Source organism: Sorex fumeus, unplaced genomic scaffold (assembly GCF_029834395.1).
Source record: "Sorex fumeus unplaced genomic scaffold, SorFum_2.1 ptg000086l, whole genome shotgun sequence".
NCBI lineage: Eukaryota > Metazoa > Chordata > Mammalia > Eulipotyphla > Soricidae > Sorex > Sorex fumeus.
The window spans coordinates 20,233,972-20,256,220 of NW_026606143.1; the positions used below are offsets into that span (position 1 = coordinate 20,233,972).

Consider the following 22,249-nt stretch of genomic DNA (forward strand, 5'->3'; position numbering starts at 1 on the left):
ATTTACTATTTAAAAACCTATTATTAACTATAGAGTTTCTGATATCTTTCAGAAAATTTCTCATCCAGCAGTCTTCTATCACAGGGCCCTAGACTGAGCTGGTCTGCAGATGCAAGGTCAAAAATCTCTGGTCTAAACAAAATTTGTTTTACAACTCACCAGACTCATTCTTAAATTGTACCATAAATTTCAGATTTTTTGTGTGCTCCAGCTCCAGTAAGCCTCTTAGAGCAGAAGTTTACAAACTTGTTTGGGCTACTAAACACTTTTCAGGGGAATTTAAAAAAATATCACTCAGTGCCCGTTGGATATCTAACTTCTTTAAGGAACAAACAGCAAGTGACCCCTCACAGCACCTGGTTATTACTGGCTCCACGCATCTGGCGGCCCCTCACCCCAGGGTGCAGCATAGCTCATTTTAGAAGACACTCTTCATTTCTAAAGTGTAACCAGTACTAAACTAAGCATACTTCTTTTTCCTAAATTCCCTATTCTCATATTTCAGTGAAAGCAACCATCAAAATACCTATTTATGGACAACAATTACTAATCCCAAATCTGAAACAGTCTTTGCCTTCAGTTCATTTCTCATATTTTGCCAAGGTGAAAACATTTGCTATAATGAACAAATTGGACATTAAGAGGAATTTAACAGAAAAAATGAAATCAATAGATTGCAGAATACTTCCTGTAAATTTATACAGATTTTATCTACTAGGTTTATTTTGAAAAGAACAAAATGGTAAAAATATAACTATGCCTTACTAGCTTCTTAGACTATAGTCAAAAGATAAAGAATACTCCTCCCAAAAAAAGCCAATTAGAGTTCATAGAATACAAAATCAACAGTAAGGACTAAAATTTTTAAGTTATAAACTTTATAATACCAAACATTTAGTTTATATACTACCTACATTCTACATGCTACAATGCTCACATCCTACAATGCAACAAAATCGGCACTTTGAATTCTAGATAGTTACCATTAGGCCATAAATCTCAGAAGAACTCCGGACATTTGGGAGAATTTTCTGTGGAACTCCAAAAAACCTGAAAAACATTAAGTTAAGAGGGTACATCAGGGGGGCTGGAGTGACAGGCAGCTGACCCAAGGTTTGATTCCCAGCATCCCATATGGTCCCCCAAGCACTGCCAGGAGTAATTCCTGAGTGCATGAGCCAGGAGTAACCCCTGTGCAATGCCAGATGTGAACCAAAAGACCCCCCTAAAAGGGTACAAAGTACTATAAATAAGCATGGAAAATATGTATTATATAAATGCCCAAATATGTATGGAAATATCTGGAAGATAAATAGTCAAAGACATTACAAACAATTAGAAAATGACTGCATTTGAGAGTTAAATAACGCAGCATAATAATCACACTTTGATATTTAATATGCTAATCTAACTTAAAAAGTTAAAATAAAAAATAGCCAGAAGTGAAAGAACCTAAACTTCCATGAAGAATAAGCAAGACAGTTACATAATTTGGCCTACTTATTATATGCAACAACAACCACTCTTTAAAAAATTCACAGTAAGGGCTGGAGAGACAGCACAGGCTTCAGGTGCTTGCTTTGTACAGACCCGACCCAGGTTTGATCTCTTTTATTTATTTATTTAATTAGTGAAACACCATAAGGTACAGTTGTAGACTTACAAACTTTCGTGCTTGGGTTTCAGTAATACAATGATCAAATACTCATCCCTCCATCAGTGCCTGTTCTCTCAGGCAACATATGGGCCCCTACTCCCCTATAGCAGAGATCCTTCAGCAGAGAGCTAAGAATAGTCCCTAAGCACTGCCAGGTGTGGCCCCCAAACATTACATAGATCTGTGTACTGCAGGTCTATTTTAAATATATGATCAATTAATAGGCCTGTATTAAGAACATTATTATTTAATAAGACCTGCGTACTGCAGTTGAAATACCAATGAAAATTTGGCAGACCATTGACATCTGAAGGTAGTAGTACTAGATTAGATAGATGTTAATAAATCTCTGAACATCTTCTTAGGGCAAAACACAACTTACTCGCAAAGCTCTTTATCCCATTCCAAAGAGTGAATGTTGAAAAGCATCGTCCTACTTGCATTTGTTACATCCGTGCAATGGACGCCTCCATTCACTCCTCCGGTCAAACACTGATTGGAACAAAAAGGACATGTGAAATTTGCACTTATTTGCAATTAAGATAACATGTTTTTCAAGGGCAATAAAGAGCATCTAAGCATATAAAGTTAGAGAAAGGAACATCATATTTCATTTTCCAGTTTTCAGTAGGGTTTAATAGAAATCTAATGTGACCTATATTTGGAATTTTAATTTTCCTAGTAGTTACATTTCAAAAGTGTAAAGAAGGTGAAATTAATTTTAATGATACCATGCATACTAACCTATTTCACCTAAAATAGTCTTTCAATACAATAATTACTGACATTTATCTTCTTTTTTTGTACCAACCCTTCAGAATACTGTAACACTCGCAGCTCATCCTAATTCAGGATAGTCAAATAGCGACTACATTAGACAGCATAGTTCTAACTGATATGTAAATGAAAGAATCAGTTTTGCTTTGTAGGATCTGTTTCCCCAAAATAATCAGCTACATTTTTATTTTTATTTATCTTGATTTTGGCATCATACCTCGCAGAGTTCAGATGTTACTCGTAGCTCTGCACTCAGGAATAGCTCTTGAAAGTGCTCAGGGGACCATATGGGAGGACATCCTTTCCTTAATATGCTCAGAGAAGGCCCTTCTGGGGACATGTTTGGCATTGTGAACTAAGTTTCAATAAATTTTGAGGGCCACGGGTGTCACTCAGCAGCGCACATAGGTAAGCTTTCCTTGAAGCACCCTTGCATGCTGAAATTGATAATCATTTATATACCTAGTGAAGTATTTGCAATGATATCCCTGGGATATGTTCTAAGATTATCTATGGGGAGAAAAAGTATGTGAGTGTAGTTGTAAGAACTATAGTTTAAAAAACATGGCAGCTGATGCTTAAAGCTTACTGTTGCGGGTTCACGGTTGCAGAGATACACTATACTATTATGCCTTTGCTTCAAAACATACTTGAAAAGACAACAATAAAATTAACACCAAAAAGGGGGCAGAAGAGATAATACTATGAGTAGAGCACTTGGATAACTGACTAGCCTGGACAGGGTTGATCCCCAACACCCAATATGATGCCCCAAGTCTTCAGACTGATCCCTGAGCACAGAGCCAGGAGTAATTCCTGACCATTAACAATAAGAGAGAGAAATAAAGAACCCGTATGTTTAAGATATAGCTGGGAGGAACTTCAGCAATAGTACAGAGGTTATTTTCCCTTCATGCAGATGACCTGGGTTCAATCTCAGGCCCATATGGTCCCCAAGATACCAGGAGTGATCCTGGAATACAGAGCCAGGAGTAAGCCCAGAGCACCACCAGGTGTTTTACCCTTAATTCCTCCGATACATACACACACACACACACACACACACACACACACACACACACACACACAGACATCACTACGAATTGTTTGAAATGCTTGGTTAGCTGGGAAATAGTCAAATTGTTTGGTTATACTTGTTCATGTTTGGCTTAGACAAAAAAAGAATGTCAGCAATTTCCACTAGAATTACAGTTTACTTTTATTAGACAATAGTGTAACATTGAAAGTAACTAATGTTTTAAAAGTCTATGGGACATGTTAACTAGTTATTTCTTTCCCAAAAAATAGCTACTAGAAAGAAAGTACACTAAAGGTAAGAAAAGAAAAGCTACCTGAATTACTAGTTTCCAAAGTAACTAATAAAAATGATAGAAAATATGCTTTTATCATGACAGGAAATATGGTTTGGTGATCATCCTTCATTTTTTTTACTTAAGCAAGGAAGTACTTTAAAACTGCCTCTCTACTGGAGGCCAAAATATTTGCTGTATTCGTAATGTTGCTGCCAAATAATAGATTGAATTTGTAGTAGAAAACAGACAGGTGGGGGAAGCAATAGTACAGCAGGGCTTATACACAGCTGACCTGGATTCAATCCCTGGCATCCTGTATGGACTCCCGAGCTCTGCCAGGAATAAATTCTGAGTGCAGAGCCAGGAGGAACCCCCAACCGTCGCTAGGTATAACAAAAAAAAAAACCCTTTTTTTAAAAAGCAGACAATGGGGAAGGCAGTCTAAAATTTTAATGAAAATATCCTCCATGCACACATTGTATTATACATACCCAAATAAGCCAGGAGTCGACAGTCCCAAATAGTGCTCTATCTTCCTGTACAGCCTTCTGAACAGTTTCCACATTGTCTAGAAGCCAGCGAAGTTTCACAGCACTGAAGTAAGTGCTAAGTGGAAGGCCAGTCTTGGACTGAAAATAGAAATTTTAGCCCGCAAATTAAATTCAGAGTTTAAAAATAAAAGACAATCGGACCTCTTCCATTAAAAAGTCAATAAACTACAAAATATTCAATGGTCATAGTAATTCCACACTATTGTGGGGAAAATCAGATTCCTATCTCAATGCATGGGGATGTATGTTTATGAACAAAGATCAGACCAATATGTTTGTAGGTCAAAGGGCAACCACGAGTTTGGAGCTTGGAGCGAAAGTACAGTGGGTAGGGCATTAGCCTTGCACGTGGCAGACCTGGGTTCAATCCCAGGTATCCCATATGGTCCCCGAGCACTGCCAGGATTAATTCCTCAGTGCAGAGCCAGGAGAAACCCCTGAGCATCTCTGAGAATGACACAAAAAGCCAAAAAAGTAGAGCAGCCACATAGAAAGGTAAGAGAAAATTACATGACAGAGCAGAACAGCCTAGGATACAGTGAAGATGTCGAGTTTAATTTTTGTGCCATTAGCATTATCTGCAAAGCTGAATGACAAAACTCTCCTCTTTCTCTTATTGTGTTCCAGGAAACAGTAGTTAAACTATTTAAAGTCGGAGTATATAAAATCATGAACGTATGATCACTAAGAAATTTTTGTTTTAAAACGCATAAGGTTTAACAGCAACAGTATGTGGAGATAAATATTATCACACATATGTGTAAACATTATAAATTAGTGGAAAACAAAATCGAGCTCAAAGAATAAATTAAAACAGAACACTGTTTTACAAAATAAATCTATGGCCCAAATGCAGCTGAACTAAGGGAAGGTGGATTGAATAAATTTAAAAAGAAACAAAGGGAATGCCCTGCCACAGAGGCAGGTTGGGATGTGGGGGGGACGGGGGACGGATACTGGGACCCGTGGTGGTGGAAAATGGGCACTGGTGGAGGGATGGGTATTTGATCATTGTATAATTGAAATCCAAGCACAAAAATTTGTAAGTCACAACTGTACCTCATGGTATTTCGCTAATAAAAATTTTTTAAAAAAGAAATATACATGATAACTTTTCAGTACCTGTATACAAACACATAGTTACCAAAAGAAGAGAGACAGAGACATATACAGAGAGAAAGAGAGCGCAAGGGAGAGAGAAAAAGAAAAGTGCCTTCTGTAGAGGCAGTCTGGGGTGGGATGAGGGGTGAAAGGAGAGAAAGAGGGGACATCGGTGGTGAATAATGTACACTGATAAAGAAACAGGTGTTGGAACATTGTAAGGCTAAAATCCAATCGTGAATAACTTTGCAACTAGGTATCTCTTGGTAATTTAATAAAATAAAGACATTTAGAAAATTAAATTTAAAAAATAAAAAGAAACAGGCTTACAAATTTTGCTTGAGAAATGATACCATCTACCTACTATTTGTTGTTGGATTTTAAATACCAAATTTATTGACATGAGCTGAAAAGTTAAAAATATCAACACAGAAATAATACAATTAATTTTATAATGCTCTGGTCTCTAGTTTATTCCTTACCTAAATATAGAAAATGACCTAATTTGAAGCCTCAGCCCCCCCCCCAAAAAAAAAGCCTCAAGTGCCTGAGAACAGACCACCGGTTAATAATTTAATGCAGAAAAAAAAGCTTATCAGGACAAAAGATATTATGTACAGAGCTTCATTAAAGTGCACGCCCTGCATATGGATGAACCTAGTTTGTTCCCTGCCACTGCATATAGTCTCCTGAGCCAGAACCAGAAGTAGCCCCTCAGCACTGCTGGGAGTGATCCAAATGCACTCCAGGTAAAAAAGGAAAATAAGAAAAAGAAATAAGATTCTGATTTTGTTGAATTAAGACTTTTAGTTTTCCCAGAAAAAAAATAAAGACCAATTCTCCAAAATGTGAACAAGACATAACTTGTGGGAAAGTACTCTGATTTGAAAGACCAACGATGATTAAAAATGAGATCTCTTCTACCAAGTCCCCACAAATTCTATGGAGACTTAATACAAAATATCTCATTTCCATGGTGAGCACAAATGTTCCTACTGCTTAAAATGCAGACTAACGGAAATGTTCAATCTGCTTAAAATGCAAATGAACTGAAGTGATAGAAAAGATGGAAATTAGATTGTGCTGGTGGTTGTACACATCTAATAAAAAAATCGCAACAGTTGCATTTTATGGTATGCAATCACATCTCAAGAAAAGTGCTTATTTTCAGGGCTAGAGAAACAGCTAAAATTTTAGAGTACATGTTTGGCATGAGTAAGGCCTTGATGAATTTAACACCTGTCAGTGCAGTTCCCCTGTTGTTCTTGAGGACTGCGTTGTCACGTGCTCACTACCTGAAGGTGAGCCCTATTTTGAAAGGGAGGGATTTTTTTAAAAGTGAAAAGTGACCTGGTACTGGTAGAATGAAAGTACAGATGGCATCCCTGGTTCAGGAAAAAACCTCCAACCCTATCAAAAAAGGTGGAAGAAAAAAAAAAACTTCCTCAAAACAGAAATACAAATGGCCAAAAGGTACCTGAAAAAAAAAACGCACTACTTGCTTATAATCAGGGAGATGCAAATCAAAACAACAGCGAAATACCATCTTATACCACAGAGACTGGCACACATAGGAAAAAATAACCAGTGGTGGCACGGATGTGAGGAGAAAGGGACTATCCTTCATTGTGGGTGGGAATGGCAACTGTTGCAGCCTTTTTGAAAAACAATATGGGCATTCCTCAAAAAAATAGAAATTGAGCTCCCATTGGACCTAGCAATACCACTTCTGGGATTAACCCCAGGGGATGTAAACCCAAACAGCAGAAATGACATCTGCACTTGTATGCTCATTGCACCACTGTTCACAATAGTCAGAATCTGAAAACAACCCAAGTGCCTAAGAACAGTGAACTGGTTAAAGAAACTATGGTGCATCTACACCATGGAATATTATACATCTATTAGAAAAGGGCTGGAGCGATAGCACAGCGGGTAGGGCATTCGCCTTACAAGCGGCCAATATGGCCGACCCGAGTTCGATTCCTCCACCCCTCTCGGAGAGCCCGGCAAGCTACCGAGAGTATTCGATATGCCAGACACAGTAACAACAAAGTCTCCAATGGAGACGTTACTGGGCCCGCTCGAGCAAATCGACGATCAACGGGAGGGCCTTTACCTTTACCTTTTACCATTAGAAAAAAAGAAGTCATAAAATTCTCTTATAAATGGAGAGTATCATGTGGCGTAAATGAGACAGAGATAGTGGGACATACATAGAATTACTGTACTCATTTGTAGGATAGAGAAACATAGTATGAGGCTAATCCCCAAGGACATTAGAAATAAGGGCCAGGAGGATTGGTCCACAGTTGGAAGGCTGTGAAGTTGAAGGTCTGGGAGATAGGACAGTTGGAATAGAGAAGGCACCACTATGTCAAAGATGGTTGAAAGGGATTGCTCTGGCTGGGAGATGTGTGCTGAAAGTTGGTAAAGGACCAAACATGACGGCCTCTCAATATCCGTATTGCAAACAATAATGCCCAAAATGAGAGAGCGAGAGAGCGAGAGAGAGATTGGGATAAAAGTACCTGCCATAGAAGCAGATTGTGGGAATGCGGGGGGGGGGGGGCGGGGGGAGGGAGTGAAACTAGGTACATTGGTGGTTGGAAATGTACACTTGTGATGGGATGGGCACTGGAACATTGTATGACTGAAACCTGATTATGAAAGCCTTGTAACTGTATCTCATGGTGAATATATATATATATATATATATATATATATATATATATATATATTTGCTTTTTGGGTCACACTCGGCGATGCACAGGAGTTGCTCCTGCTTCATGCACTCAGGAATTACTCCTGGCGGTGCTTGGGGGACCATATGGGATGCTGGGAATGAAACCTAGGTTGGCTGCGCACAAGGCAAATGCCCTACCGGATGTGCTATTGCTCCAGCCACTCTGGTGATTATATTTTTTTTTAAAAAAAATGATAGTATAGCAGGTAGGACGATTGCTTTGTACGCAGAGGACCTGGGTTCAATACCTGGCATCTAATAGTCTCCTAAACACTGCCGAGACTAATTCCTGATTTCAGAGTTAAGAGTAACTGATAAGCATTGCCAAGTGTGGCTTCCCCCCTCCCCCCCCAAAAAATGGGAGATCGCCGGGGCACTGTCCTCCCGCTGTTCATCAATTTGCTAGAGTGGGCACCAGTAATGTCTCCATTATGAGACTTGTTGTTACTGTTTTTGGCATATCGAATACACCACGGGGAGCTCGCTGGCTCTGCCATGTGGGCGGAACACTGTTGGTAGCTTGCTGGGCTCTCCGAGAGATGGAGGAATTGAACCCGGGTCGGCCACATGCAAGACAAAGGTCCTACCTACTGTGCTATAATCCACTCCCCCCCAATTTGGGGATAAGTGACCTAAATAGGCATTGGAGGGTCTGAGAGTTAGCATAAGGTTTATATGCTTCTTACTTTGCACACGGCGAAACTTCTTTCCATTCCTGGCACTACATAAGCTCACCTAGAGCCCTACCAGTACTCCTGGAGGGCAGAGCCAGAAGTAAGCCTGGAGCACTGCCAGGTGTTGTCGAAAACCTTCCTGCCACAAATAGCACTGGAGAGAAAATTATGCACTCTTTACACAAGTGGACTGGAGGCTAGGGTGAGGGTTGGAGAAGGTGCTGAATAGAATAAATTAAGAAATAGGTAAAGGCATACTCTGGACAACTCTAAGGATAAGTTGGTGGATGACGACACTAAATGGTTAGTCAAACATTTGAGGAAATGAATACTAGTTTCAGATCCCAGAACTACAAGAAAACACAATTTTGAAGATATCTCTTACCTTCACAAAGTTATTATTTCCTGGAATTCTTTTACTGAGACTTTCAACTGTAGACTGTGTTCTTAGATCAAGCCACACTAGAGACAAAAATATAATAATACACATGAAAAATGTCACTAAAGAGACCAGAGCCTTGTGAAATCAATAAGGACTAGCAATCAATGATTAGTTTCTACAAGCAATTTCAAATGTTGCTCTCAAAAGACGGAAATTAGGAAATTAGATATGAATAGGCATATTGTTAGAGTAAATTTATGATAATTTTAAGCTTCTTTGCAAAATTATAATACAAGTTAGAAGACCAATACAAACCTTAGAGTTTATTTTACACCCTTCTCATTGCAAGAAAACAATTAAAATTCTTTGGACATGAATTTTTTAAGCATACGTGAGTGCAGAGAAAAATCTAAATGCTAGGTCGACCAACAGTAGTGCAGAATGGATAACTGAGGGACACATTGCTACATTCAAAGTATGTATCTTAGAATCTTGGGAACAATTTGTGACAATGTGTGACAATACATATCATTGTCTCTGCATGTATAAAGTGTCCCTTCAAAAAAGTCCTCCAAATCTAGGTAGAGCTTGGAATTCTTAAGAGAATTATTTCAATTAATTCTTAAGAGAATTCTTTCTCCCTGATTATCAAAAAAATCCACCCTTTTTTAATAGACATTATCTTAATATTAAGTACCACTATTAGTAACTGTGGCTGGAGTGATAGCACAGCGGTAGGGCGTTTGTCTTACGTGCAGCCAGCCTGGCCGAACCAGGTTCAATTCCTCCGCCCCTCTTGCACAGCCTGGCAAGCTACCGGGAGTATTCAATATGCCAAACACAGTAACAAGAAATCTCATAATGGAGACGTTACTGGGCCTGCTCCAGCAAATAGATGAACAACGGGAGGACAGCAGCATTATTTAGTAACTAGGAACTAAGGAGCATAACTTTTTTGCTATTTTTGTAGCTTAAAAAGCACCACTATTTGGGAACACTAAATTGATAGTAACTTTTCTTAATTATGTATCATTTTCTGGCTCTTTCTTTCTGTACTGCTTCCTGCAGAGGGAAAGTGAACATATTGAAAATAGACACAACACAGGAGTATACAGGGAAAGACAATGAGGATCATCAGTGCCTTGCCTGCCAAATTTAAGTCTGTACTCAACTTTCCTATCTTTTCATCTTTCTGGGCTGCCTTGATCGTTTTAGCCCAGCTGTGCACAGCAACTTCCTGTGGAGACTCAGATGTGGACACTATTAAAAGCCACCGTGGCCATCTATCCAAGCTGGCCCACCATGCCTTGGAATTATGGGCCTAGTTTTACTCACCATTAACAATGTAGCCTTTCCTTTGCTTCACTGAAAAAACAAATATCCCCTTTTATGAGTCTATCTATACATTCTTTCCAATTCTATTAAATGCCCCATTGCCCTCTCAAAGGCCAACTGAGCTTGATTTTTGACTGGCTACTGCACACTCAAATTAGGACCTTTAGAACCCTATACTGGTCTCAACAGGTGTGCCAACCAGTCAGACAAGGCCCACCGCAACCAAGGAAATGGAAGGACAAAGTGAAAGTTGAGGGACTCCAAACGTAGGGCACTCGTCTAGCAGGCAGCCAATTTAAGCTGGATTCCTTGCATCTCATATGGTCCCCTCAAGCACTGCCAGGAGTAATTATTGAGGGCAGAGCCAGGAGTAACCCCTGAACACTGGATGTGACTTCAAATCAAAAAATTTCAGGGACATAAAAAGCCTATGAGATGATGGACATCTGCTTTTGCAGTTGTGCATTCTGAAGCTGATCACCCCTCGCTTGTGATCCATCACAAATCCAATACTGTGCCCCGGCCCAATAGATAGGTCTGGGCATGAATGAGCAGGGGGTCTAAGCGGTCCAGTAGTCTTCCAAGCTATGCTTGGGAGAGCTCACGTGACCATATAGGTAGCCAGCCCAGAAAAGACAAACATGGGGTGGGGGGTGTCCAGAGAGACAAAATCCAAGTACACAATCCAATGTCCTGGTATCCTTGGCTCTAATCTGCAGCTTGAAATGGAGTTTACTGTAATTTTCTATTAAGTTCCACTGCAATGGAGACTAACCACTGGCCAAGTCATCACACACTTGACAGTATTTCTCCTGTTCCAGGAACGAGGGTAGTCCCCTCGGCCTGCTGCAGGATTCTCGCTCTCACCAATGGACTTTCCTGACAAGCAGCAACCACAGCACTTGGGAGAGGCCTAAGAGAAGTAACCAGGGAAAGGCAAGGGCTTTGAGAAGGGACTTTTCATATCTGTGATGGGTAAAAGTCACAAGCACATCACAACACCTGGGAGTTTCAACCTCAAGTTGGACAGAGGCTACAATGTTTTCATTTAGTAAACTTTTATTAGGGTGGGGCTAGAGAGATAGTACAGTGGTTAGGGCACTTGCCTCGCATCCAGATGACCCAGGTTTGATCCTAGGTACCACATACTGTCCTCCCAAGCCCAGAAGTGATCCCTGAGCGCCAGGAGGAAGCTCTGAACACTGCCAGGAGTGGCCCCAAAACAGGCTGCAGTGGTAGTTATTTTGGGTAGGCCCAAAAATGGGCCAGAAAGTCCCCAGCATCCCATATGGTCCAAGTACCACCAGCAGTTGAACCTGAGTGCTGAAAGAGAATAATCCCTAAATACTCCAGGATGTGGCAAAAACAAAAAGAATGAGAGAAAAGTCAGTGCAGGTATGGACTAAAAACAAAGAAAAACTTCTTAAAAATTGCTTAGGATAGGGGCTGGAGTGATAGCACAGCGGTAGGGCGTTTGCCTTGCACGCAGCCAACATGGCCAACACAGGTTAGATTCCCAGCATCCCATATGGTCCCCCCCAGCACTGACAGGAGTAATTCCTGAGTGCATGAGCCAGGAGTAACCCCTGAGCATGGACAGGTGTGACCCAAAAAGCAAAAAAAAATTGCTTAGGATAAAAGAAAATATGACGAGGATGGAGAATAGATTTTGTAAAATTTCTGTTTACATGTGTTTTTCAGAAACATGATGCTCAATGTGTTGTTTTATTTTAGTTTGCAGGCCACACCCAGTAACGTAAAGGGTTTACTCCTGGCTCTGCACTTGGGACCATATGGGATGCTACAGATAGAGCCCAGGTTTGCCACAAGCAAGGCAAGCATCTTACCCACTGTACAGTCTTTCGAGCCCTGATATGTATTTTTTTTTAAAAAAAAGAGACATGAAGATTCATTATAAAGGACATGAACATTATAGAATTTTTATGCAATTTCTCAGGGTTTTCCTACATTTTAATGCAACACAAATCACTTGGGATCCGTGGGTCAAACTCATTCCCAGAAATACTAGGATTGTAGACCTGGGGATAATAGGACTCTTTAATGGGCCCCCTACTCAAACTCACAGACTGACACACAGCAATGCCTAAGACCTAGAAATTACACCAGAACCACCCAGAAAATTTGGAAGAACACAGTCCGGGCCCATCTTGCAGACTTGGTTGATGGGTCTAAGTAAAGGATGTCTGAGATCCAGTGACTTGGTTACTCCACTCTTCAGAAGGACCACTTTGGTAATTTGGGCCCTTTCTTTTTCTCCTAAAAACTTGCTGCTATCCACACAGTTAAGGGGTACTCACAGATTGTCCTACTACAACTCCCAGTACACAAAAAACAATCAAAATACCTGACTCACATGAATTGAGGAGACCTAATTTCTAATCTGTCTTTCAAACCAATGAACTATGTGACTCCAGAAAGCCACAGTGACCTTCAGGGCTAGATTTCCTGCATGTAAAATAAGGGAGTTTCACTAGGTCTTGTCTAAAAATTCTTCTCTTTCCATTCACTATTGCATGATCACAGAGGCTGTCATAATATTTACTTTGTTTTCATAGCCTAAAAGTTTAAGGCAATTATAATACATGGAATGAATTAGTGCAACTGCAATGGGGAAAAAATGTCAGTGGTTCGTACACTACTAAGCAATTCACAAATACTCAAAATTAATTGAATTAAGAGCAAAAAAAAAAACCCAGAGAACTCATTAAAGAAGTTAAGATGACAGAATTAGATTTGCAGAATAAAAGACCAAAAGCCAAGAAGATGCCCAAGCAGAAAGACTATGACCCTAGTGGAGGGAATTTCTGAGAATGATCATCACAAGTGTCAGATGCAGCTCTAGTAGCAGCGGTCATGTCTGAAGTGACAGGCTGGAGAGCCAGAGCACCAATACCTGAGTAAGGGCCAGCAGCTGGATCTGAAGCGCCAGAGGGAACAACGGCAACTGGAACTGAAGGGTCAGGAATAACTGGAGCAGCTGGAGTATTAGGAGAAATAATGGGAATTCATGCTAGGGATGGCCAGAGTCAAGGTCTGTGTTTTCCTGCTGACTACTTAAGGAAACAGTAGATCCCTTGAGACAGTTCCTCGGCATGAAAAATGTTCTCTATAATTTGAGCATTTAAAGAAAGTGAAGGGAAGAGGGGCCAGAGCAATAGCACAGTGGCTAGGGCGTTTGCCTTGCATGCGGCTGGCCCAGGTTCGATTCCTCTACCCCTCTTAGAGAGCCCAGCAAGCTACCGAGAGTATCTCACCTGCACGGCAAAGCCTGGAAAGCTTTGAGATGTATTCGTTATGCCAAAAACAGTAAAAACACGTCTCACGGTTTGTTGTGAGCCATTACTGGTGCCCACTCGCGCAAATTGATGAAAAACAGGAGGACAGTACTACAGTGCTACTTAGGAAATGGTAGATCCCTTGGTACAGTTCCTCGGCATGAAAAATGTTCTCTAATTGAGAATTTAAAGAAAATGAAGGGGAAGAGGGGCCGGAGCAATAGCACAGCAGCTAGGGCATTTGCCTTGCATGCGGCCAACCTGGGTTCGATTCCCAACATCCCATGTGGTCCCCCAAAGCACCACCAGGAGTAATTCCTGAGTGCAGAGCCAGGAGTCATCCCCTGAGCATCACTGGGTGTGACCCAAAATGAAAGGAAGAGGCAGAGAGTGGAAAAGGAGGAGGCTGTCCTATTGGAGTCTCTGCTTCAGTAGTATTTTCATTTCGACAGAGGTCAGGCAAATGCTTATTTCCTGCTTAGGATTGTGCTTTCCAGGTTGGCCATGGTTGGGAAAGCAGCTCGACTGGTTAAGGGACGGTTCATTCAGCTCTTGAATGCAAAGGCTCTGTGAACGAGTGAGTGAGCACATACCTGGGGCATGTGACAAAGAAACCCTATGGGATGTGACCAGCCCTGCCTGGGGTCATCCACAGGAAGACTTTGCTTTGTGAAGACAAGGCCCCAAGAGAGCACTTTCCTGGATTGGTATCGGGGAAGTTAAGGCAGCCTCTCCAAAAACCAAGAGCGGGTCCAAAGGAACAAAGTTTCTAAGTTCTGAAATGATTTGGAAAATTAAGATGCTAGGGGTGTACCAAATACAGAATAGAAGGGTTCTAACAAGGCATGTCCCTTATACAGACCAAACAAGTCAGGTTTAAATGGTCCTGGGCATGGGGCCGGAGCAATAGCACAGCGGGCAGGGCATTTGCCTTGCATGCAGCCAACCTAGGTTCGATTCCCAGCATCCCATATGGTCCCCCGAGCACTGCCAAGAGTAATTCCTGAGTGCATGATCCAGGTGTAACTCCTGTGAATCACCAGATGTGACCCAAAAAGCAAAAAAAAAAAAAAAAAAAAAAAAAAGGTCCCTGGCATTCAATAAATAGGTGACAACAATATAAACCTTGGATGATCTGAGATTTTCACTTGCATTAAACAAAGTCACATCCAATTAATATCTGGTAGTTTAACTCTTAAAAGCAAAGCCTTAAGAGTGAAGATAAAGGGGCTGGAGCTATAGTACAGCAGGGAGGGTGTCTGCTTTGCACACAGTTGACCTGGTTTTGACTCCCAATATCACATATGGTCCCCCGAGCACCGCCAGGAGGAATCATAGGATTCGAGCTCCGCCAGGAGGAATCTCTGGATTCTTGAGAGCAGAGTCAGGAGTAACCACTGTGCATTGCTGGGTTTAACCCAAAAACAGAAAAAAAAGGGGGGAGGGAACAGCAAAAAAAAAAAGGAGTGAAGATATATACACATGCTACCATGTCCCTGTACCAGAGTTAAATTAGTAGTGAAATAAAAGTGCTGAGGAAGAAAAATTTGCGCGTGTGTCTTGAGTCTTGGTCAAATCTGTTTTGGTTAGCCAAATTAAGTTTCACCTCTAAGGAAGAAAAAATTAAGGACAAAACGAGACTCAAGTTTACTAGAGAAAACTAAAATTATGTTCAATTGACCAGAAGCAAAGGCAAATAATAAATCTCCCCTGATGTGTCTTGTTACGTGGAGCTTCTGATCTTACAGGAAGTGAGAGGAAGTTGAGGTTGCAGGCTCCAGAACACACCCTAAACAAGGACTGCTGACAGTCATACAAAGTGTTATTTGAGTTGCCCACAAGAAACAACAGTGGTACGAGTTATTTGCTCTGAGCTACCAGTTGCCAAAAGTTAAGCTATTAATTAAGCTGGGCAGAGGACATTGGCAAAGGCGATGAGATTGCAAATGTAACTACCTCATCTGATGACACTTTTAGAAATCAGATAAGGGCAATGGAAAAAATGGGGTGTAGGATGCATTAAAATTATGCCTATACTGTTGTATGCAGACATACGCACACAAAAAAATACACGTTATATGTGTGTATGTATACGCGTACATGTATTTCAGCTCTTGGCGAATAAATGCTAATGGTGGCCAGAAGTGTATCCTTTTAGGTAGGCACTGCATTTCCCATAGTAATACCTTTTGGATAGCAACCAATCCTTTCACTAGTCATTCCCAGATTTAAAAGGCCATCAGCCAATTCAGAACAGTGTCAGAGTTTACACTGACTAAGACATCTCCAGGCACTGTTTGAAGGGCCCTACATGGATTCATCAATCTCTTGTCTCAAGCCTTTAAGGACTGTAATTTCTCTTTGAACTATCAAAAGCATAGGCACTGAATGAATAAGTAGAAAAGCCAAGACTTCATCTAGAGTCTGAACAAAAACCTAAACCTCAAAGACACAGGTCGAGTTAGGATGGATTCACGTATTTAACCAGAATATGAAGAAATCTGAAAAACTAGAATCCTCAAAGTCGAAATAGAATTTACTTTGTTTTGATATACCTGGCCAGGTGGAAGAATTGAATCATCGCCCACTCATAGCACTCCTCTACCCAGAGATATCGGTCTTCAAAGATTTTCGAAGAATCGTGTAACAAAAGACTGGTACTAATGAAAAATAAGCTCAATATTCTAGATTAAGGAAAGGGAAAAAACCTATTTCTTCTTAGAGTAAAACCAGAAAAGCAGAATCATGCTTTGTTGTGAAAGGGGAAATGTTTCAGATTTTTAGATGTTTTGATGCCATGAAACACTACTCAGTTACAACAAAGACAGATATGCTCAAGTTCTTTCAGATAGCAAATGATGAATACAGTTTTAATCACTGGTCCAGGGTTAAGTAGTAGGGAGAAAAAGTAAAAGCAAAAAGATGATGAGCAATATTAAAATTGTAAGGGTCAGAGAGGTAGTACAGCAAGTAAAGCACTTGCCTTGCACATGACCAACCGGGGTTTGTTCAAGGCATCCCTTATTGTCTGCTGAGCACTGCCAGGAGTAACTCATGAGTGCAGAGTCAGGAGAACCTCCTGAGCATTACCTGGTGTGGCCAAAGGCCAAAAGTAAAAAAAAGAAACTTGCAATACTCTATATGAGTTGCATGTCATAAATAATTTTCATCCATCGTCTCAGAAAAGTAAAACTCTTCAATACGGGGCCAGAAAGTTAGTACAACAGGTAGGGTGTTTGCCTTGCATGCAGCCAATTCCAGGATAGATTCCTGGCATTTCATATACTCCCTGGAGCACCACCAAAAGTAATTTTCTAGTGCCGAGCCAGTAGTAACCCCTGGGCATTGTTGGGTGTGGCCCAAACATCCCCCACCCAAAAAAATTCTTCAGTACCACTTACCTACAGAAAAATAGATCAAACACACTTATTTTTTAAATCAGGGGTCTTTTTTCATATGCAAAAAGTCCTCTCCCAGGGCACAGTGGGTAAAGTACTTGCCTTGCATGTGGCTGACCTAGGTTTGATCCCCAGCACGACATATGTTACCCCAGCCTATCAGGAGTGATCCCTGAGGACAGAACCATGAGTAAGCCTGAGCATTGCTGGGTTTGGTCCCATAATACAAAAAAAATTAATATTCCTACCAGCATGCCTAAAACTGATACACGCCTTCCCCTGCTCTATATTTAACATATTTGGGTTATTATGTGTTTATGAATTTGGCCTGTTAGTATAGTAGACTCAATCTACTTTTAACAGCACTGAGAATCTAACCAAGGATCCCACACGTCAGGCATGCTCTCTACCACTGAGTCACTTCTGGCCTTTCACATCTATTTTTAATAATTCTTAGAAGATACCAAAGGTATGTTATATTGATTGCTAATAAAGGATAGAAGATTTGGGACAGAAAACACTTTGGAAAACGGAATGGCAGGTGGTGGAGGTGGAGGGAACCTATTCAAAAAAGAATACTGATGAAGATGATGCTAAATAAAACAGAGAGAGAAAAGTACTAGATAGAGGAAGACAAAAGGAATCCGACTCAGGCCCAAAAAGCACCTGGAATCTACCGGGAAACTCTAAAGATAGCTGTGTCCTGGGCACAGTAATTGGGAACGAGCAAGGGAAAGCGATACTTTATCCAGCACATCATACCAATTTTTACACTGCCCTTCATAGAATTAACACATATGCTCCCAAACTGTGAAACCTTTCAAACAAGTTACTTTATCTCTAGCGATCCATTGAAATTACTTTCCTAAGCTTAAAATTTACCTGTTTTATCAAAGATGCTAGTAAAAGTATATTCATAGCAAGCAAAAATAAATACCCTTTCTCAGCCTTCCACTTCTTCAGCAAGCCTATTTTCATATCCAACAAACACTATCCCAAACCTATACTCTTTCTGTCCTGGGGTGAGTAAGGGACCTGAATGCTTTAAAAAGACCCCTCCAGGGTCCAGAGTAGCAGGTAGTACTGCGGGGAGGTCGTTTGCCTTGCACGGGACTGACCCGGGATTCATCCCAGGATCTCATATAGTCCCCCAAGCACCACTAGGAGTAATTCCTGAGTTCAGAGCCAGGAGTAACCCCTGAGCATCAGCACCTATAGGTGTGACCCAAAAAAGCAAAAAAACTAAAACAAAAACAAGACCCCTCCATTCTAAAAGAGGCCATACAGACATTTTGAAAAGGAAAATGTAAACTATTTTCTTTCTCTGGTATATTACTAATACTGACTATAATTAGAAGGCAAAGAAAGAAAAATGAAGACAGGTCTAGCCTGACAAGAGAAGAAAATCAATGAGAGATAAAAATGTACAAACCAAGAAATTGATATTAACCAAGAAGCTTTAGACAAGTTTGCGTGAAAATGATTTTCTGTGTCTATTAACCCCACCATCCTGTGTTGTTTTAAGATAAGGCTGTTAAAGATTTACTATAATGACATTCTCAACCGAAGACTTCCATGGAGATGACACTGTACTGTTTTCCTGTATAAAAGTCAAATTGGAGGCTGAATTTATTCATGTTATTACTCCATGGTTTCTCTTCCCACTGTCTTTTCTCCTCTCTCCTCTTTAATTCCCTTTTCTCCAGAATCCCAAATTCCTACCCTCAACCTATTGTGTCACAGAGAAAGCCTGGCTAGTTTGTCAGGATATGCCTCAGGTCATCATTGAACTTGACAAATCAAGATACTTACACTTATATTAGATTGATTTTACTCACTTTTAGGGTGAATTAATTTATAAAAAGAGACCATTTTTATGTTATTATTAACTTGCCTCATTTTGAGCAATGTCTCCGTAAAGGAATCATATATTTTTAATTGCCAAGAAAAGAACTTAGATGATAAGCCCAACACTCACTTCGTCCAAAACAAAAAAGCTGGTTTTTTCTCCCAGGTTGGCACCCTTAAGCAATGCTTCATTTCTTTCTGTTCTTTCAGGCTAAGCATCTTGCAGCCCTATAATGTGTTTTGTCATCCAAGCAACTATCCACCTATAGAAACATGCAGCGAGGTTGGAAGAGAGGATATGGTGCTTGCATTGCAAGTTGCAGCCTACTACCTCATACGGGCCCCAATAACAGTGCCAGAAGTGATCCCTGAGCAGATTCAGGCATAAGTCATGAGTGAGCACTGCCAGTTGTGCCCCTAAGCCCCCCCAAAATGGAACAAAAGTTCTATGCAGGTTGTACCTATCCTATGAGGACTCCTATTTTCCTCTTCTGCTTCTAATAGTCTCCATGCACTAAACTCATCAAATCCTTAACATTCTCACTTAACATCATTGCTATATGATACTCTGAAGAGATTAATTCATGACCTGTTCTTTTAAATATAATTCCTTACATGTTTGGATTTTAATGCTTTGTTTCCTTTCTTCTTTCAGGCTTCTTTCCTTTTTAGACTTCTAAAATCACTCCATTCCGGAGCCTGGAGCAATAACACAGTGGGTAGGGAATTTGCCTTGCATGCGACTGACCCAGATTTGATTCCCAGCATCCCTGAGCACCGCCATGGGTAATTCCTGAGTACGGTCAGGAGTAACCTCTGTGCATTGCTGGGTGTGACCCAAAAAGAAAAAGAAAAAAGAAAAAAATAACTCCATTCCCCCTTTAAAATTGTGTTAATTAAACATTGATCCTTACTTATCCTAGAAATTACAACATGCATTGTTGACAACACAAGAATATCAAAACACTAACTCCACGTACCCCATCCCATACACCTAATGTGGACTCCAGTTGATATATCATTGTCATTTGCTATAGTATTGTCATTCTTTACTTTGAACATTACAATGCTTTATTTTTATTCATAAAAATCATTTAGATTGACCTACAAATTACTTATACTTGGGTTGTGTGTTTCTTCCTGCGTTGCAGAATTTCTGAGAACATTTTCCTTGTTTCTGAAAAGCAGTGGAGCTTTACTAAGGGTTTGTAAATAACTATTCTGAATCAAAGAGGCCTCAGATTTAACACCTAAGTCAATTTGGAGCACCACTGAGTTCCTCAAAACACTGCCTGAAGAAACCTCCATACACTGATTGCTAGTAGCCCCTGGGCACTAGATGGTGGGAGCCCCAATCAAAATAAAATAAGTCTTAGTTCCAGGAAGGTTGGATCTGCCCCCTATGGTTTGGTTCATTTTTTTTTGTTTTGTTTTGTTTGTGTTTGTTTTATTTTGCTCTTTGGGTCACACCCGGCAATGCACAGGGGTTACTCCTGGCTCTGGACTCAGGAATTACTCCTGGCAGTGCTCGGGGACCCATATGGGATGCTGGGAACCCAGGTCAGCCACATGCAAGGCAAACGCCCTACATGCTGCGCTATCACTCCAGCCCCATGGTTTGTTTTGTTTACTACAGTGAGTTGGCACACTTTGTGATCTTCAGGGTTTAGTCATGGCTCTGCAATCCAGAATTGCTCCGTGCATTAGCTAGGGGACCACATGGGATTCTAGGGATGGAACCTGGGTCAGTCAAGGCTCTACCTACTATTCTATCAATGAAGCCCCAAAACGTTTCTTTTTATCTTGATTTTACTATACATAAGATTTTCTGTTTATCTTGATGGGCTCATAGTATTTTTCACTTTGTAGGATTATTTCTTTCATCAATTCCTCCAATCTTGCTATCTTCCCTGTTATAATGGCATTCTAATTGCACACATGATGAACTTTCATGTTATCCCAGGTTCCTCATGAATCCTTTTATTTTATAAACTGTTGTCACACAATCTAATGTACTTTTTTGCCTTCTTCCAATTTAATAATTCATCTTCCAGGGTCACCTACATGCAATGCATGTTATCTCAATCCCTGTACTATCTCATGGGCCCTAGGATCTTCATTTTTAAGTGTCTAGTTTATTACTAAGGCACTATACTATGTCAATCAATTCCTTACCCTGATTATAATTCTTTAAACTATCTGATTACTCTAGTATGAAGATTTTTTGAGCCTTGTTTATATTATCATTGTTTCTGTTGTTTTATTGTATTTTATTTTATATATCTGGTTATTGTTATTACTTTCAGGACTATACCCAGGAGTGCTTAGGGGTCAAACCCAGGCCTCCTGCATAAAAAGCACACCTCATAATTTTTAGAGATGCTATACATTGTATATTAAAAGCTCGTGTATTTTTCTATATACTCACTCCTTTATAGTCCAATATATCTAATACTAGAATAATTTTCCTTCAGAACAATCTTCTTGGGCTGGGATGTATCTCAATGGTAGAGTATTTGTCTTTCCTGTGTGAGGCCTTAGGTTTGATACATGGACAAACACACACACACACACACACACACACACATATAAAACAAATCCTGGAAACAGTTCTTACTTTTGTCTCTGAAAGGAAGATAAGGTAGGAGCATTAACAATTTCAGATCACCTTAGACGAGTCAGAGTGAAAATTCTTTGAAACTAAGGTGGATTCCTGTGGGATTACTATGTTTATGGTTACTATATTTCCAATTTACCTTAATTCCAGTATTGGCCCTTCATGATCTCGATTTTATATCTGGGATTTGCACTAGTCACTTTCTGAAAGTGGAACTAATGTAGTCAACATTATCTCGTGAACAGAGAAACAGAAAAGGAAATGAGGAAATAATCAGAAGTTCGCTAAAATGTTTACTCGCATCCTTCACTATAAGCATATCTTAAAGTAATCTACTTGCATTATTTAAAAAAGGCAAATCAAAGTCCAAAGTTGTAATTTTTACAATTCAAAGTTTAGTGTTTAACAAGAAATTTCTGTTCCCTTGAGTAGGCCCTTCCCTTCACAAGGGAAAAAAAACCCTTACTAGAACAAGAAATTGGCTCACATTGATGATCTTTTAAATAAAACTCTCCTAGAAACTAGTTTAATTGTAGTACTCATATTATCAAAAC

The 22,249-nt window shown here is 40.2% G+C and overlaps 1 protein-coding gene across 3 annotated transcripts in view; it reads right to left on the reverse strand.

Moving 5' to 3' along the window:
• GK (glycerol kinase) overlaps window positions 1-22,249 on the reverse strand; it is an 83,846-nt gene that overhangs the window by 33,824 nt on the left and 27,773 nt on the right. For 2 of the 3 annotated variants that reach the window (XM_056131242.1, XM_056131240.1), the window contains exons 5-8: window positions 9,205-9,281; window positions 4,239-4,376; window positions 2,040-2,149; window positions 984-1,050 (exon numbers count right to left, since the gene is read on the reverse strand). In XM_056131242.1, coding sequence (XP_055987217.1) covers window positions 984-1,050; window positions 2,040-2,149; window positions 4,239-4,376; window positions 9,205-9,281 — 392 coding nt within the window. Of the gene's footprint in view, window positions 1-983; window positions 1,051-2,039; window positions 2,150-4,238; window positions 4,377-9,204; window positions 9,282-13,450; window positions 13,535-22,249 lie in introns of all 3 variants that reach the window. The other variant, XM_056131239.1, reaches the window with a different exon arrangement.